Here is a 19,221-nt window from a genome sequence, read left to right on the forward strand (position 1 = left end):
TGCTCTTGTCCAAAAAGGTTGGAGAAGTGGTTTATCCATAGATCTCCATTTTGCATAGCTAGTTCTTTGTGCTCTCTCTCTCTCTCTCTCTCTCTCTCTCTCTCTCTCTCTCTCTCTCTCTCTCTCTCTCTCTCTCTCTCTCTCTCTCTCTCTCTCTCTCTCTCTCTCTCTCTCTCTCTCTCTCTCTCTCTCTCTCTCTCTCTCTCTCTCTCTCTCTCTCTCTCTCTCTCTCTCTCTCTCTCTCTCTCTCTCTCTCTCTCTCTCTCTCTCTCTCTCTCTCTCTCTCTCTCTCCTTCCTCCCCCCCCCCCCCCACACTGGGTTCCCTTACTCATTCTACCACTACAGCCTCCATTTTGACACTTTCTCAGCAACGTTAATTCAGTCGACTTAATTGTGTGGTAATAATTCAGAGGTTTATCGTTGGCTCAAGTTTGCAAGTTCACCTTTGGTATACACTGTATAGGGAGAACAGCAGCTATACGGTTAAAACTCCTCTCTCTTCCTCTCTCACTGCTGCTGCTGTACTTACTAGATGGAAAAGAACCCCAGGCACACATGAACATTCCATTAGAAGAAAAAACACTACTTCAGTCAGGCCTGTTTCTGTGGGTTGGATTTTGGGATAAACGACATTAAGCCACTACGGGCCAGTTTCCGATCGGAACGTTTGGCTCGCGGCCCCAACGGCGCCCCCTGTATCTGTGTGTTTGTGGTGTGTGTTGCCATTAGACGGGTCAGAACGCGAGAGCGAAGGGGACACCATGGCTTCTCAACGGCTTTATCTGAGGTTGGTAGGGCTCACCGCTCTGCTCACATTGCTGGCCCTCGCAGGTGAGGTAACTCTCGCTTTCTCTTCCTGTCTACCTCTCTCTCTAGCTCCTTTCTTTCAACGATCTTTCTGTCTCCATCTCCTCCCATCTATCATTCTGTCCCCCCAAACCTCCTACTATGCTAGATAATTTGATTTCACCCATATGGAACCAAACTTAGATTAACAAAGCTTCTGAAGCAACATCTGATACACTGAAGTGTTAATTCATATAGTTATGTAAGAACTTCAAGTTTGAAGATTGATGGTATGTTTTATGAAGTTTTATCGGGTATTTGAATTATCTAAGGTGAGTGCTGAGTTATTTTTGCATAATGCATGAATGGGTAACACATTTCTTTCTCTTGTGTGGTTGTGGAATCTAGCTTTAAATAAATACTTATTCATGTTACTATACTAGAACTAGTTTACATGTTAATACATGGTATTGTTAAATCTCATGGCTCCTGGGGGGAGGGGGGGGGGGGTCAGATCAGGTCAGATGAAGTGAGAAGGAACAGTCCTATGACACACATATAGGAGGCAGGGCCATGACTACACCACTGAGAGGAACCAATTAATTTCCTGACTTAGCAGCAGAGATGGATTGGCTGTCTAGATGTGCAAGGAGTTGACTCCTCCTAGTAGGAGGGTATAAATATAGGTGCTTGTGTAAACATTTCTCTGTCTTTGCAGCTGTTTGACCCAGTGGGGAATAAACTTTCCTGCTGAAAGGTGAATTTGTCTCCCAGTGTCTGTTGGAAAGCAGACTGAACCAGGTCTTCCTCTAGGATTTTGCCTGTGCTTGGATCTATTCCATGTATTTTTTATCTTAAACAAACTAACTTGTCCTTGCCGATGAGGAGCATATCCATAACATGATGCAGCCACCGCCATGCTTGAACATATGAAGAGTGGTACTCAGTAATGTGCTGTGTTGGATTTGCCCAAAACATAATGCTTTGTATTCAGGATAAAAAGTTAAATTCTTTGCAGTATTACTTCAGTGTCTTGTTGCAAACAGGATGCATGTTTTTGAATATTTTTATTCTGTATAGACTTCCTTCTTTTCACTCTGTCATTTAGGTTAGTATCGTGGAGTAACTATAATGTTGATCCATCCTCAGTTTTCTCCCATCACAGCCATCAAACTCTGTAACTGTTTCCTTCCTCTCCCGGAACTGAGTTAGGATGGACGTCTGTATCTTTGTAGTGACTGGGTGTATTGATACACCATCCAAAGCGTAATTAATAACTTCACCATGCTCGAAGGGATATTCAGTGTCTGCTTTTTTTGTTATCTACCAATAGGTGCCCTTCTTTGCGAGGTATTGAAAACCTCCCTGGTCTTCATTCACAGCTCGACTGAGGGACCTTACAGATAATTATATGTATGGGGTACTGAGATGGGATAGTCATTTAAAAATAATGTTAACCACAATTATTGCACACAGAGCAAGTCCATGCAACTTATGTGACTTGTTAAGCACATTTTTACTCCTGACTGTATTTAGGCTCGCCATTATAAAGGGGTTGAATACTTATTGACTCAAGACAGTTCAGCTTTACATTTTGTATTCATTTCTAAAAATGTCTAAAAACTCAATTCCACTTTGGCATTGTGGGGCATTGTGTGTAGATCAATGGAACAAAATCTAAATTTAATCAATTTTAAATTCAGGCTGTAACACAACAAAATATGGAAAAAGTTAGTGTGTGAATACTTTCTGAAGACACTGTATATTCTAAAACAGGAGACAAGCCACAATGGACTTAATGTGTCACTGAACTAGCTGGCCAACTAGCTGGCCATGGAAATTCCATTAATCCCTTTCACCTCAAAAGGCTTTTCTAGCTGTCTCTTTACCACAATTTTGATGAGCGAGAAGGGTTGCCTAGACATAAATGTGAGGCAGCAAATAGCAAACACCCCTCCTCCTCTCTAGACAGACTGCTACTGGGAAGAAGAGAGAAAGAGGGAGAGCGAGGTAGGGACAGAAAGCAGACCAGGCAGATCTCTCAGTGGAAAGTCTCATTCATCATTCATGTAAATGTGAGGCAGCAAATAGCAAACACCCCTCCTCCTCTCTAGACAGACTGCTACTGTAGGCGGAAAAAAAAAGTTTAGTGGGGAAATTGATCATTTGCAACTTAGACTCCTGCAAACCATTTCCTATAACCTCATTCATGTGCTCCACTTCTGGCTGTTTGTGTGTGTGTGCGTGTGTGTGCTAAGCCTCTACTGAATGAGCTGGGATTTATCACACCACAATCTAACTTTATAATCACAATGGTTTTACACTACAGTAGTCTCCTCTCCCTTGCTAAAGGGATTCTAGGCTATACATTAACCCACATTAACCCCACTAAGTGTCCTATTGACTCTCTTTATCAGATGTTTCCAGTGAGAGCAGCCTTCACAAGATCCTGAAGAAAAGAGATGGTAATATTGACAGATGGCTTTTACATACACACATTAAACACTGCACTTACTTTACATAATCCTGCCATTACAAGTCTCCTCTCTGCCTCCCCCCAGTGGTGGGTGACGGTAGCGCTTCCTCTAAGTACAGGGTGGCTGTTGCTCCCGCCAAGGCCAAAGAATTCCTGGCCAAGCTACGGCGGCCCAAGAGGAACATCTGGGACCGCAGCAGGCCAGATGTGCAGCAGTGGATCATGCAGTTCATGTACATGGGCTTCGATGAGACGGTGAGTGGGCCAAGAGGGTTGAATAATAAATAATAATAATAATTTGGCAGGTGCTTATATTTGCCGTATTTCACACATGTACATGTGTGTAATTGTGTGAAATGGGAATATGTTTTTTTTTGCATTTTCCAACTCCCCCTGAAACAGTGAAGAGAGGGGTAACGGAATGGGGTAGGGTCTTGAGTTTAATCTGACACTGTGACCTAACCCTACTATGGGCCATTATCATAGTATTGCATATGTTATATGATTAGGTCACAAGGTTGTAAAAACTCCTGGCCCCAGATATGGGATAGGGTAAACAGTACTACGATCCGTAGAAGTATAGGCCTACGAGAAACAATCCACAGCTACATGGGGGAGAACAGCCATTATACAAAGCACTAAGATCTAAAGCATCTATGTGAGAAAAATGAATATTATGGCAAAATGCCAGTGTACAAAGTCAAATCAAATCTATTCATCTCATATACAGTTCCAGCAAAATGCCTATATGCTAGCTCCCTCAACAATGCAGTATATTAATCAATAATAAGTAGTAGTAGAAGAGGTAGCATAGTAATAATGGACTGTACTTACACACACAGTCAACAGTGCTGTTCAATTGTATTCTATTGATTCTACTACCCTGTGTGTGTGTGAGTGTGTGTGAGTGAGCAAGAGGGTTGGATGTGTGGTTAGTCAGTGCAAATCATTTGTAAGGTCTAGGTAGTCTCTAAGGTGCAAATTGTCTCTAAGGTACAGGTCTGTGCAGTAAAGCCATACTGCCCAGTCATAGGCGCTAGAGCATACACTACGTATGCATACACTACGATGACCGACCTGTGCAATGCAACACTTTCAACAACTAGGCAACACTGCAAACACAAACTACATCGCTATGTCACATGAGATGACGCTGGAGAGGCGAAGCAGGTACGGGGAGTAAAACATTTAATAAAGACGGACGTGGAACGAGACAGGAGCAGCGTCAGTAAACTAATACTAAAGACAAAAACGATACAATGCAGCAGCGGGGAACAGAGCTGGGGAAGTGACAAATATAGGGGAGGAAATGAACAGGTGATAAGTGAGTCCAGGTGAGTCCAATAACGCTGATGCGCGTGACGAGGAATGGCAGGTGTGCGTGATGGATGGCAGGAGTGCGCGATGCAGGGCAACCTGGCGCCCTCAAGCGCCAGGGGGAGGGAAGAGCGGGAGCAGACGTGACACGCTATACAAAACATAAAAAGGGTGGGTGGGTGGGTGGGTGGATGGGAGGGATAATGCCCAGGCTAATTTGTTGTCGTTATCAGACTAGATAAAAGCAGATGGATGTTTCTGCCACAGCAGGACCTAGAGACTCTATTCAAAGAAGATAATTATTCTCCACCACTATGGACATCACTGTGCCTGACACACCTTGAATACACACACACACACACTTTCAAGCTTTTTTTCCTCTCTAGCTATGTTTCTTCCAGATCAATGATTCCAATGGAGATCTTTAGAAACACCAGGACCAGGGAGAAAATCTTTGGCAAAAACAAATCAGAAAGAATGACAGAGAGTGGGGGAGACGAAACTGAGAGACAGACCGAGAGAGAGAAGTATTGAGAAGTAGAGGTTATGAATAAAGTAAAGGAAGGAGAAAGTTGTTTGCTCCTCAGTTTTGTAGACAGCTGACAGCTCCTGTAGACAGTTGACAGCTCCTGTAGACAGCTGACAGCTCCTGTAGACAGCTGACAGCTCCTGTAGGTCAATCAGTAGGATTGCTTTAATGACTTCCTGGGTATGTGTCATTTCCTGTTGCCTGAACCTGCCTCTCTTGCTGTTGGATCCGACAGCCTCTGCATTTTAAACCATGTTGGTCTATACTCTATGCATTCCAGCTGTCCTGTTCAAATCATCTCCAAAACATCTACTGACTAGCAAATCAACCCCATAGCCCCTTACCCCTTATCTCCTTACCCCCTAGCTCCTAAACCCTTACCCCTAACTCCTTACCCCCTTACCCCCTAGCTCCTAGTCCCTTACCCCCTAGCTCCTACTCCCTAGCTCCTACTCCCTTAACCCCTAGCTCCTACTCCCTTACCCCCTAGCTCCTACCCCCTTACCCCCTAGCTCCTCTCCTTTACCCGCTAAGCAATCCAGTAGATCTGAAAGGATCTGATGGGTATGAGCAACAAGTTGATTGCATAACCCTGCTCTCTAATGAGCGGAGTGGAAATGTTACAATATTTCTTGCACATTTCCAATGTTTCAGATCTTTTGAGTTGGGGTTGTGGTCGTGTTTTTCCCCTCCCCAGAGACTGGAGACAGACCTGTCCTACTGGATGGACCACGCGCGGTCCAGCGATCAGGGTCGCCAGCACCATTATGACGAGAACTCTCCCATTGGACCCAGAGACAGAGGAGCACACCGTCACGGAGCCGACGTCAACTACGACTACTACTAACTCCACATGCTGTCTCACTCTCTCTCTCATAGCGTAAGACTAACCTCTCTCTTCCTTCACTACTTCTAACCCCAGCCCCCTCTCTATTTCCCCCTCATATAGTGTGCAACTTCCTTTCTTTCTTTGTATACAGTTTACTTTCCGTTAATCAACACCTCAACAAACATTTTTGGGTGTGCATCAGCTCATGCTTTTCACTCGTTTCTAACCCATCCCTTAGGGCCAAGACATCCTGTGGCGTGGCACAGGGTTGGATAACGGGACCTTTGTTATTCCTAATCTATATCAATGACCTTGCTGCTGTGTCTTCTACCGTACCTCCCATTCTCTTTGCTGAGGATACCAATTAGATTTTATCACACAATAATTTTTATTCACTAATTAACGAAGCCAACTCAGGCATGGACAGATTTTCTGAATGGTTCCAGATAAACAAATTATCTTTAAATGTAAAAAAATCTAACTTTATTTTGTTCACTAGTAAAAATAAGAAATATGGTTAAAAAAAGAGCCAGAATCTCAATTGGTGGGAATGAAATGGAACAAGTCACATCCACTAGATCCTTGTAGTTTTAATTGATGAACAGTTGTCCTGGAAAGATCATATTCAGTTGATGAAATCTGTTGGTATCATCAGAAAGATTAGTGGTTTGGTTCATCAGGCTTACTTCCTAACTCTATACTGTAGCTTAATTTACCATATCTCATTTACTGTAATATTGTCTGGGCCAGCACATATGCCTCCTATCCACACAAATTACTCATCATACAAAATACATTTGCAAGACTAGCCTCCTCTAATTACCTGGCTCCATCTGCACCTTTGTTTAAGAAACTCAAGAACCTGTCTATTTACAACATTAACGTACGCAAAACATGCACTTTCAGCAATGCAGCAATGCAGATGTAGAAGCACGGTGGCTAGGAAAAACTCCCTAGAAAGGCAGGAACCTAGGAAGAAACCTAGAGAGGAACCAGGCTCTGAGGGGTGGCCAGTCCTCTTCTAGCTGTGCCGGGTGGAGATTATAACAGAACATGGTCAAGATGTTCAAATGTTCATAGATGACCAGCAGGGTCAAATAATAATAATAATCACAGTGGTTGTAGAGGGTGCAACAGGTCAGCATCTCAGGAGTAAATGTCAGTTGGCTTTTCATAGCCGATCATTCAGAGTATTTCTACCGCACCTGCTGTCTCTAGAGAGTTTAAAACAGCAGGTCTGGGACAGGTAACACGTCCAGTGAACAGGTCAGGGTTCCATAGCTGCAGGCAGAACAGTTGAAACTGGAGCAGCAGCACGACCAGGTGGACTGGGTCAGCAAGGAGTCATCAGGCCAGGTAGTCCTGAGGCATGGTCCTAGGGCTCAGGTCCTCCGGGAGGGGAGGTAGAGGGAGAGAGAGAGAATTATGGGGAGCATACTTAAATTCACACAAGACACCAGATAAGAAATACTCCAGACATAACAGACTGATCCTAGCCCCCCGACACAAACTATTGCACCATAAATACTGGAGGGTGGTACAGGAGGGGTTGGGAAACACTGTGGCCCCGTCCGATGATACCCCCGGACAGGGCCAACCAGGCAGGATATAACCCCACCCACTTTGCCAAAGCACAGCCCCCACAACACTAGAGGGATATCTTCAAACCACCAACTCACTACCCTGAGACAAGGCTGAGTATAGCCCACAAAGATCTCTCCCACGGCACAAACCCAAGGAGGGCGCCAAACCCGGACAGGAAGATCACGTCAGTGACTCAACCCACTCAAGAGACACACCCCTTCTAGGGACGGGATGGAAGAGCACCAGTAAGCCAGGGACTTAACCCCCGTAATAGGGTTAGAGGCAGAGAATCCTGGTGGAGATTAGGCAGAGACAGCAAGGGCAGTTCGTTGCTCCAGTGCTTTCCGTTCACCTTCACACCCCTGTGCCAGACTACACTCAGGCTAGCACTGGAGTAATATGATACCTTTTTTTGGTTCTAGTCAAGATTCTAGCAGCCGTGTTTAGCACTAACTGAAGTTTATTTAGTGCTTTATCCGTGTATCCAGAAAGTAGAGCATTGCAGTAGTCTAATCTAGAAGTGATAAAAGCATGGATTAACTTTTCTGCATCATTTTTTGACAGAAAGTTTCTGATTTTTGCAATGTTACGAAGATGGAAAAAAACTGTCCTTTAAATAGTCTTGATACGTTCGTCAAAAGAGAGATCAGGGTCTAGAGTAACGCTGAGGTCCTTCACGGTTTTATTTGAGACGACTTTACAACCATCAAGATTAATTGTCAGATCCAACAGAAGATCTCTTAGTTTCTTGGGACCTAGAACAAGCATCTCTGTTTTGTCGCCATCCACTTCCTTATATCTGAAACACAGGCTTCCAGGGAGGGCAATTTTGGGGCTTCACCATGTTTCATCGAAATGCACAGCTGTGTATCGTCCGCATAGCAGTGAAAGTTAACATTATGTTTCCGAATGACATCACCAAGAGGTAAAATATATTGTGAAAAGAACAGTGGTCCTAAATCGGAACCTTGAGGAACACCAGAACTTACAGTTGATTTGTCAGAGGACAAACCATCCACAGAGACAAACTGATATCTTTCCGACAGTTAAGATCTAAACCAGGCCAGAACTTGTCCATGTAGAGCAATTTGGGTTTCCAATCGCTCCAAAAGAATGTCATGATCGATGGTGTCAAAAGCAGCACTAAGGTCTAGGAGCACGAGGACAGATGTAGAGCCTTGGTCTGACGCCATTAAAAGGTCATTTAGGGCCTCCCGGGTGGCGCAGTGGTCTAGGGCACTGCATCGCAGTGCTAGCTGCGCCACCAGAGTCTCTGGGTTCGCGCCCAGGCTCTGTCGCAGCCGGCCGCGACCGGGAGGTCCGTGGGGTGACGCACAATTGGGCTAGCGTCGTCCGGGTTAGGGAGGGTTTGGCAGGTAGGGATATCCTTGTCTCATCGCGTTCCAGCGACTCCTGTGGCGGGCCGGGCGCAGTGCGCGCTAACCAAGGGGGCCAGGTGCACGGTGTTTCCTCCGACACATTGGTGCGGCTGGCTTCCGGGTTGGAGGTGCGCTGTGTTAAGAAGCAGTGCGGCTTGGTTGGGTTGTGCTTCGGGAGGACGCGTGGCTTTCGACCTTCGTCTCTCCCGAGCCCGTACGGGAGTTGCAGCGATGAGACAAGATAGTAATTACTAGCGATTGGATACCACGAAAATTGGGGAGAAAAGGGGCTAAAAAAAAATATAAAAATAAAAAGGTCATTTAAATTAAATCAAATCAAATGTTATGTGTCACATACACATGGTTAGCAGATGTTAATGCGAGTGCAGCGAAATGCTTGTGCTTCTAGTTCCGACAATGCAGTAATAACCAACGAGTAATCTAACCTAACAATTCCACAACTACTACCGCACCTGCACCTTCACGAGTGTAGTCTCAGTGCAATGATGGGGTCTAAAACCAGACCGAAGCATTTTGTATACATTGTGCCTTCAGGAAGGCAGTGAGTTGCTGTGCAACAGCTTTTTCTAACATTTTTGGAAGGAATACTGCTCGGACAGTTTATCTAAACCCTTCAATGGATTCTTCCAGGTTAATTACTGAAATCCATCTATAGTCAGGTCCATAAGTATTTGCATCATTTTGGCTGTGTACACCACCACAATGGATTTGAAAGGAAACAGTCAATATGTGCTTTAAGTGTAGACTTTCATCTGTAATTTAAGGGTTTTGTCAAAATGATTGTATGAACTGTGTAGGAATTACATTTTTTTCATACATAGCCCCCAATTTTATGGGCTCAAAAGTAATTGAACATATTAACATAATCATCAAATAAATTGTGAGTTTTAATACTTGATTCCAAATCCTTTGCAGTCAATGACTGCCTGAAGTCTGGAACCCACAGACATCACCAGATTCTGGGTTTCTTCCCTGGTGATGCTCTGCCAGGCCTTTACTACAGCTGTCTTCACTTCCTGCTTGTTCTTGGGGCGTTTTGCCTTCAGCAAGTGAAATGAATGCTCAATTGGATCCAGGTCAGGTGATTGACTTGCAGAACATTCCACTTCTTTGCCTTAAAAAAGTATTGGGTTGCTTTCGCAGTACGCTTCGGGTCATTGTCCATCTGCACTGTGAAGCACCGTCCAATGAGTTTTGAAGCATTTGGCTGAATCTGAGCAGATAGTATAGCCCTTAACACTTCAGAATTCATCCTGCTGCTTTTGTCAGCAGTCACATCATCAATAAATACAAGGGAACAAGTTCCATTGGCAGCCATACATGCCAATGCAATAACACTACCTTCACCATGCTTCACAGATGAGGTGGTATGCTTTGGATCATGAGCAGTTCCCTCCCTTCTCCACACTCTTCTCTTCCCATCATTCTGGTACAAGTTGATCTTTGTCTCATCTGACCATAGGACGTTGTTCCAGAACTGTACAGGCTTTTTAGATGTTTTTTGGCAAACTAATCTGGTCTTCCTGTTTTTGAGACTTACCAATGGTTTACATCTTGTGGTAAACTCTCTGTATTTACTCTGGTGAAGTCTTCTCTTGATTGTTGACTTTGACACAGAGACACCTACCTCCTGGAGGGTGTTCTTCATCTGGTCAACTGTTGTGAATGGGTTTTTCTTCACCAGGGAAATAATTATTCTGTCATCTACCACAGTTGTTTTCTGTGGTCTTCTGGGCCTTTTGGTGTTCCTGAGCTCGTCAGTGTGTTCTTTCTTTTTAAGAATGTACCAAATAGTAGATTTGGCCACACCTAATGTTTTAGCTATCTCTCTGATGGGTTTGTTTTGATTTTTCAGCCTATGATGGCTTGTTTCACTGGCAGTGACAGCTCTTTGTACTTCATATCGAGGGTTAACAGCAACAGATTCCAAATGCACACTTGAAATCAACTCCAGACCTTTTGTCTGCTTACCTGTAAATTAACTAACGAGGGAATAACACACACCCGGCCATGAAACAGCTGAGCAGACAATTGTCTAATTACTTTTGGTCCCTTTAAAAGGGGGGCACATATGTGCAGTGCTGTAATTCCTACACCGTTCACCCTCAAATTAAAGCTGAAAGTCTGCACTTTCAGCTCATATTCATTATTTAATTTCAACTCCAATATGTTTATGGTAGACAGCTAAAATAATAACTTGGTCCATGTCCAAATATTTATGGACCTGACTGTATATAACACAAGACACTGCGATAACCTTTACCCCCTCCACTGCCACACCTCACATAGTCAATTCTCTGTCAGATACAGAGGTACCATACTCTGAAACTTTTATTTTTACATGACCATCTCTCAATAACTTCAAGTGAAGACAGCCTGATGAACCAAACTACACAGTAATCTCCATATAGGCTAACTCTCACACATTTAAACAACGCTTTTTTTGTGTGTGATTACTGCACAAATCATTTATAATTAGTAGGTTTTGTTTTAACCATTTTTATTTTTGTACTTATGTATTGTAAAACAAAATGTGGGGGGGGTGGTTTTCAAATAAACCCTTGGGCTTCCAACAACACCTGCACACCGTTTATACTTTTTGTATTGTTCTCTATCACTTGTTTATTTGGTGCAAATAAATTCAACTAAACTGTCTCCTCTCTCACACTTCTCCCCAGCCTAATCTAATGGCCCCCGGCTCCTGCTCCAGATCTGGCTTTTCTCTTCCTATCTCTTTACACCAGCTGTTGAGTTCTGTTTGTATTGTTTGTTTGTCTAGGATCTCTAGAGGATCAGTATAAATAAAGACTGACTCATTGCTCAGCCTCACATTATTGACTAACCTTCCTACCTCCAGATTGGAACTACCAGAATAGTAACACCAAGGTTTTAGAAGTGAGACACACACACGGGAGACATTTATTGGAAATATTTTATTAAAATAGCATTTTCACCTAAAATTGATTATATAAGATTTCTGGATTTCCGATTTGACAGTAGAGCTTTCACAAAGGTTATCCCAAAAGTTACTCAGAATCACAAGACACACACACACACAGTGACACAGAAACACACTCTTGAGTGGCGTGTGTGTGTGTCCAGGCTTACAGCTCACTGCACAGCACCAGAGCAAGTTTAGAAAGGGGCGGGGCCTAGCACACCCATCTGAGGCTTTGAACAAACGAACTCACTCTCCTTCACCTCTCCTCGCTTCTCCTCTCCACCAATGTTGCAATGGTTGGAATACAAAGCAGTCTTACGTAAGAGCCAGGAATCAATGCAGGTAATAAAATAGATCACGGCATCACAAAACAAATGACACAAACTGCACAGTGTAAACAACGCAACAAAACACTTCTCTCAAGCCTGATCTTAAATAACAGCCTGTATTGACAAAAACAAACCAGAGTGCAAGACTGGGTTCTGATCGTTGTCAGTTTTTTTTATTATCTGTTTGTGATTCTACTCTTGCTTTCAGGCACGTTTGTGACTGAAAAGCATCGCCCCGATGCCACAAAAACCACAGCAGACACAGGAACATTTCTTCTTCGCGTCAAACTCAAGAGAGTTCTCTGAGGGTCCCGGGTCCTCCGGTGTCCCAGCAGCCTTTGGGGATGGTGTGACCCTTGACCCCTTGAGCTCAATTGTGTTGTCTTGGTCGTCCTTTCTTCTGGCGTGCTGCCTTGGGCTTGGGGATGTACTGGTTGTTGGCCTGGTGCTCCAGCTCCCGGCTGAAGTACTGGATGGTCTTGTTCAGGCCCTCCTCTAACGGCACCTGGCAACACAACAACACACACGTCTTACAGAACATCATCGTATGTATAGTAGACGTATGATTAAATGCATTGAGAGTGTGTGTGTCTAGCCGCATGTGTGTATTTGGCTAAGGCGTATGTAAACTTCAAATATATATATATTTGAAGTCGGAAGTTTACATACGCCTTAGCCAAATACATTTAAACTCAGTTTCACAATTCCTGACATTTAATCCTAGCAAAAATTCCCTGTCTTAGGTCAGTTAGGATCACCACTTTATTTTAAGAATGTGAAATGTCAGAATAATAGTAGAGCGAATTATTCCTTTCATCACATTCCCAGTGGGTCAGAAGTTTGCATACACTAAATTTGGTAGCATTGCCTTTAAATTGGGTCAAACGTTTCGGGTAGCCTTCCAAAAGCTTCCCACAGAAAGTTGGGTGAATTTTGACCCATTCCTCCTGACAGAGCTGGTGTAACTGAGTCAGGTTTGTAGGCCTCCTTGCTCGCACATGCTTTTTCAGTTCTGCCCACAAATGTTCTATGGGATTGAGGTCAGGGCTTTGTGATGGCCACTCCAATACCTTGACTTTGTTGCCCTTAGGCCATTTTGTCACAACTTTGGAAGTATGCTTCGGATCATTGTCCATTTGGAAGACCCATTTGCGACCAAGCTTTAAAACTTCCTGACTGATGTCTTGATGTTGCTTCAATATATCCACATAATTTCCCTTCCACATGATGCCATCTATTTTGTGAAGTGCAACAGTCCCTCCTGCAGCAAAGCACCCCCATAACATGATGCTGCCACTCCCGTTCTTCACGGTTGGGATGGTGTTCTTCGGCATGCAAGCCTCCCTCTTTTTCCTCCAAACATAACGATGATCATTATGGCCAAACAGTTCTATTTTTGTTTCATCAGACCAGAGGACATTTCTCCAAAAAGTTTCTCCAGCATCTTCACAAGGTCCTTTGCTGTTGTTCTGGGATTGATTTGTACTTTTCGCACCAAAGTACGTTCATCTCTAAGAAACAGAATGCTTCTCCTTCCTGAGCGGTATGACGGCTGCGTGGTCCCATGGTGTTTATACTTGCGTACTATTGTTTGTACAGATGAACGTGATACCTTCAGGCATTTGAAAATTGCTCCCAAGGATGAACCAGACTAGTGGAGGTCTACAATTGTTTTTCTGAAGTCTTGGCCGATTTCTTTTGATCTTCCCATGATGTCAAGCAAAGAGGCACTGAGGTTGAAGGTAGGCCTTGAAATACATCCACAGGTACACCTCCAATTGACTCAAATGATGTCAATTAGCCTATCAGAAGCTCCTAAAGCCATGACATAATTTTCCAAGCTGTTTAAAGGCACAGTCAACTTAGTGTATGTAAACTTCTGACCCACTGGAATTGTGATACAGTGAATTATAAGTGAAATAATGTGTCTGTAAACAATTGTTAGAAAAATTACTTGTGTCATGCACAAAGTAGATGTCCTAACCGATTTGCCAAAACTATAGTTTGTTAACAAGAAATTTGTGGAGTGGTTGAAAAACGAGTTTTAATGACTCCAAACTAAGTGTATGTAAACTTCCGACTTCAACTGTATATATGAAGTTGTGTATGTACGCACGTTTGTGTCTAGTGTGTGTATCCAGTGTGTGCGTGTTTGCACTGACCACAGGTTCCCAGCCCAGCATCATCTTGGCTTTGTGTCTAGTGTGTGTATCCAGTGTGTGTTTGCACTGACCACAGGTTCCCAGCCCAGCATCATCTTGGCTTTGCGAATGTCGGGGCGGCGTCTCCGAGGGTCGTCCTGCGCCTCTGGAAGGAACTGGATCTGACTGCGGCTCACTAAGTGTGTGTGTGTGGCGGGAGGAAGAAGGGAGGTAGAAAAGGGTACAGTTAGGTACAATCCAGACAGAGAACAGCAGCGATCTGGTATATTTGAAGAGAAAGGGGAAGAAAGAGTGAAAGAAAGAGTAAGAAAGCAAAGGAAGAAGTGGATGAGTGGTCTGTTGATCTGACACTCACCGACCAGACTCCTGATGAGCTCAGCAAACTCCAATATGGTGTGTTCTTCCGGGTTCCCCTACAGGCAGATTACATGAACCAACACAGAAGATCAACACACACAGGAAGACGAAAGTACACACACCCTTTCAGAAGCAATTTAGCTGAGTGTTACAAAAAACAAAAAACGTGTGTGTGAAAGCAGGACAATTTGGTGGATCAGAGCCACAGTGTGTATCAGTAATGTACGTCAGTCAGCCTCTCTACAAGACCTCTCCTACTACTCTGACATCTCCATCCATTCCATTTCCAGACAGGTACTACAGAAAACTGCTTGGTTGTACTGCTACAGCATGACTGAAAAACATCAACTATTCTACTCTGGCCTAGCTAGTTCTGTGTGTGGAGAGGTCTTAGGTTACCATATAAATGTAGTCAATATCAAAAAATGGATAAAAGTAGGACTCTAATATGGTATTGTTTTTTTTAGCCAATCATCAGACATGTATCAGTACTTTTTGACAATTTAAAATACATGTAATGACATAGAGGAAACCGGTAGGTTGGATTTACCAGGTTGACTGGGCTGCTGATGTTACTGTTCATCAACGACACCAGACCATTCACTAGATCACTAGAGAGAGGGGGGAGAGAGCGAGAGAGAGAGGGGGGGGGGGGGGGGGGGGAGCGGGGGAGAGAGCGGGGGGAGAGAGAGAGAGAAATAATCAGTTATAGAACCCATTGCCCTTTATGGTTGTGAGGTCTGGGGTCCACTCACCAACCAAGAATTCACAAAATGGGACAAACACCAAAGTGAGACTCCGCATGCAGATTTCTCCAAAACATCCTCTGTGTAAAACATAAAACACCAAATAATGCATGCAGAGAAGAATTAGGCCGATACACGCTAATGATCAAAATCCAGAAAAAAAGAGCCATTAAATTCTACAACCACCTAAAAGGAAGCAATTCCAAAAATAGCAAAGCCATCACCTACAGAGAGATTACCCTGGAGAAGAGTCCCTATGCAAGCTGGTTCTGGGGCTCTGTTCACAAACAGACCCCACAGAGCCCCAAGACAGCAACAAAATTAGACCCAACCAAATCATGAGAAAACAAAAAGAGAATTACTTGACACATTGGAAAGAATTAACAAATATACAGAGCAAACTAGAATGCAATTTGGCCCTAAACAGAGAGTACACAGTGGCAGAATACCTGACCACAGTGACTGACCCAATATTAATGAAAGCTTTGACTATGTACAGAGTCAGTGAGCATAGCCTTGCTATTGAGAAAGGCCGCCGTAGACAGACCTGGCTCTCAAGAGAAGACAGGCTATGTGCACACTGCCCACAAAATTATGTGGAAACGGAGCTGCACTTCCTAACCTCCTGCCAAATGTATGACCATATTAGAGACACATATTTCCCTCAAATTACACAGGCCACACACAGAATTCGAAACAAATTCAATTTTGATAAACTCCCATATCTATTGGGTGAAATACCACAGTGTCGAATTACAGCAGCAACATTTGTGACCTGTTGCCACAAGAAAAGGGCAACCAGTGAAGAACAAACGCCATTGTAAATTCAACCCATATTTATGTTTATTTATTTTCCCTTTTGCACTTTAACCATTTACACATCATTACAACACTGTGTAATGACATTTCAAATGTCTTTATTCTTTTGTAAGTGTAATGTTTACTGTAAATGTTTTAATGTTTATCTATTTCACTGTCTTTGGCAATGTAAGCATATGTTTCCCATGCCAATAAAGCACGTTAAATTGAATTGAGAGAGAGCGAGAAGTGAGAGGTGTGACAGAAAGATGAATAGGCTGTGGTTTGAAAACAGAGATCACACTCAGTACAATGTTACATCAACTGCCATGGTGCTAAGATGAATACCCATTCACTGTTTCAACGCTCCTAAACGGCATTGGCTTCGCTTTGACCAGAAAGAATCTGTCAAGGCCGGTAAAAGCTTGTTATTATCTCCAGATAAAACATTCAGCCATTAGCAGGTATGTAGATAGCACACAGTACATTCAGCCATTAGCAGGTATGTAGATAGCACACAGTACATTCAGCCATTAGCAGGTATGTAGATAGCACACAGTACATTCAGCCATTAGCAGGTATGTAGATAGCACACAGTACATTCACCCATTAGCAGGTATGTAGATAGCACACAGTACATTCAACCATTAGCAGGTATGTAGATAGCACACAGTACATTCAACCATTAGCAGGTATGTAGATAGCACACAGTACATTCAGCCATTAGCAGGTATGTAGATAGCACACAGTACATTCAACCATTTGCAGGTATGTAGATAGCACACAGTACATTCAACCATTCATATCAAAACACTACATTAAAAGGCCTGTCATTTTTTATATCAATATTAAACAATTTGTGGGTAACAATTAAGTACCTTACTGTAATACATTTCCATTCAAATGGGTAAAAATGACCTTTTAGCAAAAAATACTTTCTCAAGCAAGACTTTTGGACTATCTGGGAGTGGTCTGAGTGGGGAGGGGAAAACTGAAAACTAGCGGTTATTGGCAGAGGTTTGGAACTCTCTTTGTTATTGGTCTATTAACCACCATGATGTCACCATGGAAAGCCGAAACTCCCGCCTATACAAACCTGCTGATTAGAAGGTTCTGTGTAGATTGTATTTTCAACCAGCAACTATCAGGAATTAACACTGATCAACATTTTTTACACTTTTAGTGTTAGTTTCATCATCTGTTGTACAAAATGATACAAAACAATTTTGACTGGACTGGGCTTTCAATGAGGTCCTAATGATACACAGTGCCTTCAGAAATATTCACTGGACTGGGCTTTCAATGAGGTCCTAATGATACACAGTGCCTTCAGAAATATTCACTGGACTGGGCTTTCAATGAGGTCCTAATGATACACAGTGCCTTCAGAAATATTCACTGGACTGGGCTTTCAATGAGGTCCTAATGATACACAGTGCCTTCAGAAATATTCACTGGACTGGGCTTTCAATGAGGTCCTAATGATACACAGTGCCTTCAGAAATATTCACTGGACTGGGCTTTCAATGAGGTCCTAATGATACACAGTGCCTTCAGAAATATTCACTGGACTGGGCTTTCAATGAGGTCCTAATGATACACAGTGCCTTCAGAAATATTCACTGGACTGGGCTTTCAATGAGGTCCTAATGATACACAGTGCCTTCAGAAATATTCACTGGACTGGGCTTTCAATGAGGTCCTAATGATACACAGTGCCTTCAGAAATATTCACTGGACTGGGCTTTCAATGAGGTCCTAATGATACACAGTGCCTTCAGAAATATTCACACCCCTTGACTTATTCCACGTGGTGTTGTGTTACAGCCTGAGTTCAGAATGTACTATCTACAAAAAAATACCCCATAATGACAAAGTGCAAACATGTTTTTAGACATTTTTGCATCTTACTACATTGTACAGTCTGAAGAATACCCCCTCACCCCTCTCCGTTCTCTCACCTCACCCCTTGCACCTCCCTCTTCCTGTGCCGGTGAAGGACAAAGGAAGATGCTATACATAATGGCCCTCAGCAATGTTCCAGCACCTAGTGGAAAGCCTTCCCAGAAGAGTGGAGCCTGTTATACAGTGCCTTCGGAAAGTATTCAGACCCCTTGACTCTTTCCACATTTTATTAAGTTACAGCTTTATTCTAAAATGTATTAAATTACTTTTTCCCTCATCAATCTACACACAATACCACATAATGACAAAGCAAAAACAGTTTAAAACCCCCCCAGAAATATCACATTTACCTAAATATTTAGACCCTTTACTCAGTACTTTGTTAAAGCACCTTTGACAGCAATTATAGCCTCAAGTCTTATTGGGTATGACGCTACAAGCTTGGCACACCTGTATTTGGTGAGTTTCACCCATTCTTCTCAGCATATCCTCTCAAGCTCTGTCAAGTTCAATGTGGAGCGTTGCTGCACAGCTATTTTCAGGTCTCTCCAGAGATGTTCGATCGGGTTCAAGTACAGGCTCTGGCTGGGCCACTCAAGGACATTCAGAGACTTGTCCCGAAGCCACTCCTGCAATGTCTTGGCTGTGTGCTTAGGGTGGTTGTCCTGTTGGAAGGTGAACATTCCAAGTCTGAGGTCATGAGTGCTCTAGAGCAGGTTATCAAGAATCTCTCTGTACTTTGCTCCATTCATGCTGCTGCCACCACCATGCTTCACCATAGGGATGGTGCCAGGTTTCCTCCGGACTTGACGCTTGGTATTCAGGCCAAAGTGTTGAATCTTGGTTTCAACAGACCAGAGAATCTTGTTTCTCATGGTCTGAGTCTTTAGGTGCCTTTTGGCAAACTAAGCAGGCTGTCATGACTTTTTACTGAGGAGTGGCTTCCGTCTGGCCACTACCGTAAAGGCCTGATTGGTGGAGTGGTGCAGAGATGGTTGTCCTTCTGGAAGGTTCTCCCATCTCCACAGAGGAACTCTAGAGCTCTTTCAGAGTGACCATCT

At 43.4% G+C, this 19,221-nt stretch overlaps 2 protein-coding genes across 4 annotated transcripts in view; one reads left to right on the forward strand and one right to left on the reverse strand.

Annotated features, from left to right (window-relative positions):
- The first annotated feature begins 734 nt into the window (after window positions 1-734).
- Window positions 735-6,117, forward strand: ecrg4a (ECRG4 augurin precursor a). The gene is made up of 4 exons (XM_039006476.1): window positions 735-832; window positions 3,205-3,252; window positions 3,349-3,518; window positions 5,807-6,117. The coding sequence occupies exons 1-4, from the start codon at window positions 763-765 to the stop codon at window positions 5,954-5,956; spliced, it is 438 nt and encodes a 145-aa protein (XP_038862404.1). The 5' UTR covers window positions 735-762; the 3' UTR covers window positions 5,957-6,117.
- A 5,719-nt stretch (window positions 6,118-11,836) lies between these two features.
- uxs1 (UDP-glucuronate decarboxylase 1) overlaps window positions 11,837-19,221 on the reverse strand; it is an 88,357-nt gene continuing 80,972 nt past the window's right edge. For 2 of the 3 annotated variants that reach the window (XM_039007208.1, XM_039007205.1), the window contains 4 exons: window positions 15,262-15,322; window positions 14,710-14,767; window positions 14,426-14,529; window positions 11,837-12,697 (listed from right to left, as the gene is read on the reverse strand). In XM_039007208.1, coding sequence (XP_038863136.1) covers window positions 12,563-12,697; window positions 14,426-14,529; window positions 14,710-14,767; window positions 15,262-15,322 — 358 coding nt within the window. In that variant the 3' untranslated portion in view covers window positions 11,837-12,562. Of the gene's footprint in view, window positions 12,698-14,354; window positions 14,530-14,709; window positions 14,768-15,261; window positions 15,323-19,221 lie in introns of all 3 variants that reach the window. The other variant, XM_039007207.1, reaches the window with a different exon arrangement.

This window comes from Salvelinus namaycush, chromosome 13 (genome assembly GCF_016432855.1).
Source record: "Salvelinus namaycush isolate Seneca chromosome 13, SaNama_1.0, whole genome shotgun sequence".
NCBI lineage: Eukaryota > Metazoa > Chordata > Actinopteri > Salmoniformes > Salmonidae > Salvelinus > Salvelinus namaycush.

What these genes read in the sequence shown, in the direction of transcription:
- ecrg4a (XM_039006476.1), top strand. Translation starts at nt 763, where the DNA reads ATGGCTTCTCAACGGCTTTATCTGAGGTTGGTAGGGCTCACCGCTCTG. An exon ending in GATCCTGAAGAAAAGAGATG is followed by an intron (nt 3,253 to 3,348) that starts GTAATATTGACA and finishes GCCTCCCCCCAG; the next exon opens with TGGTGGGTGACGGTAGCGCT. An exon ending in ACATGGGCTTCGATGAGACG is followed by an intron (nt 3,519 to 5,806) that starts GTGAGTGGGCCA and finishes TCCCCTCCCCAG; the next exon opens with AGACTGGAGACAGACCTGTC.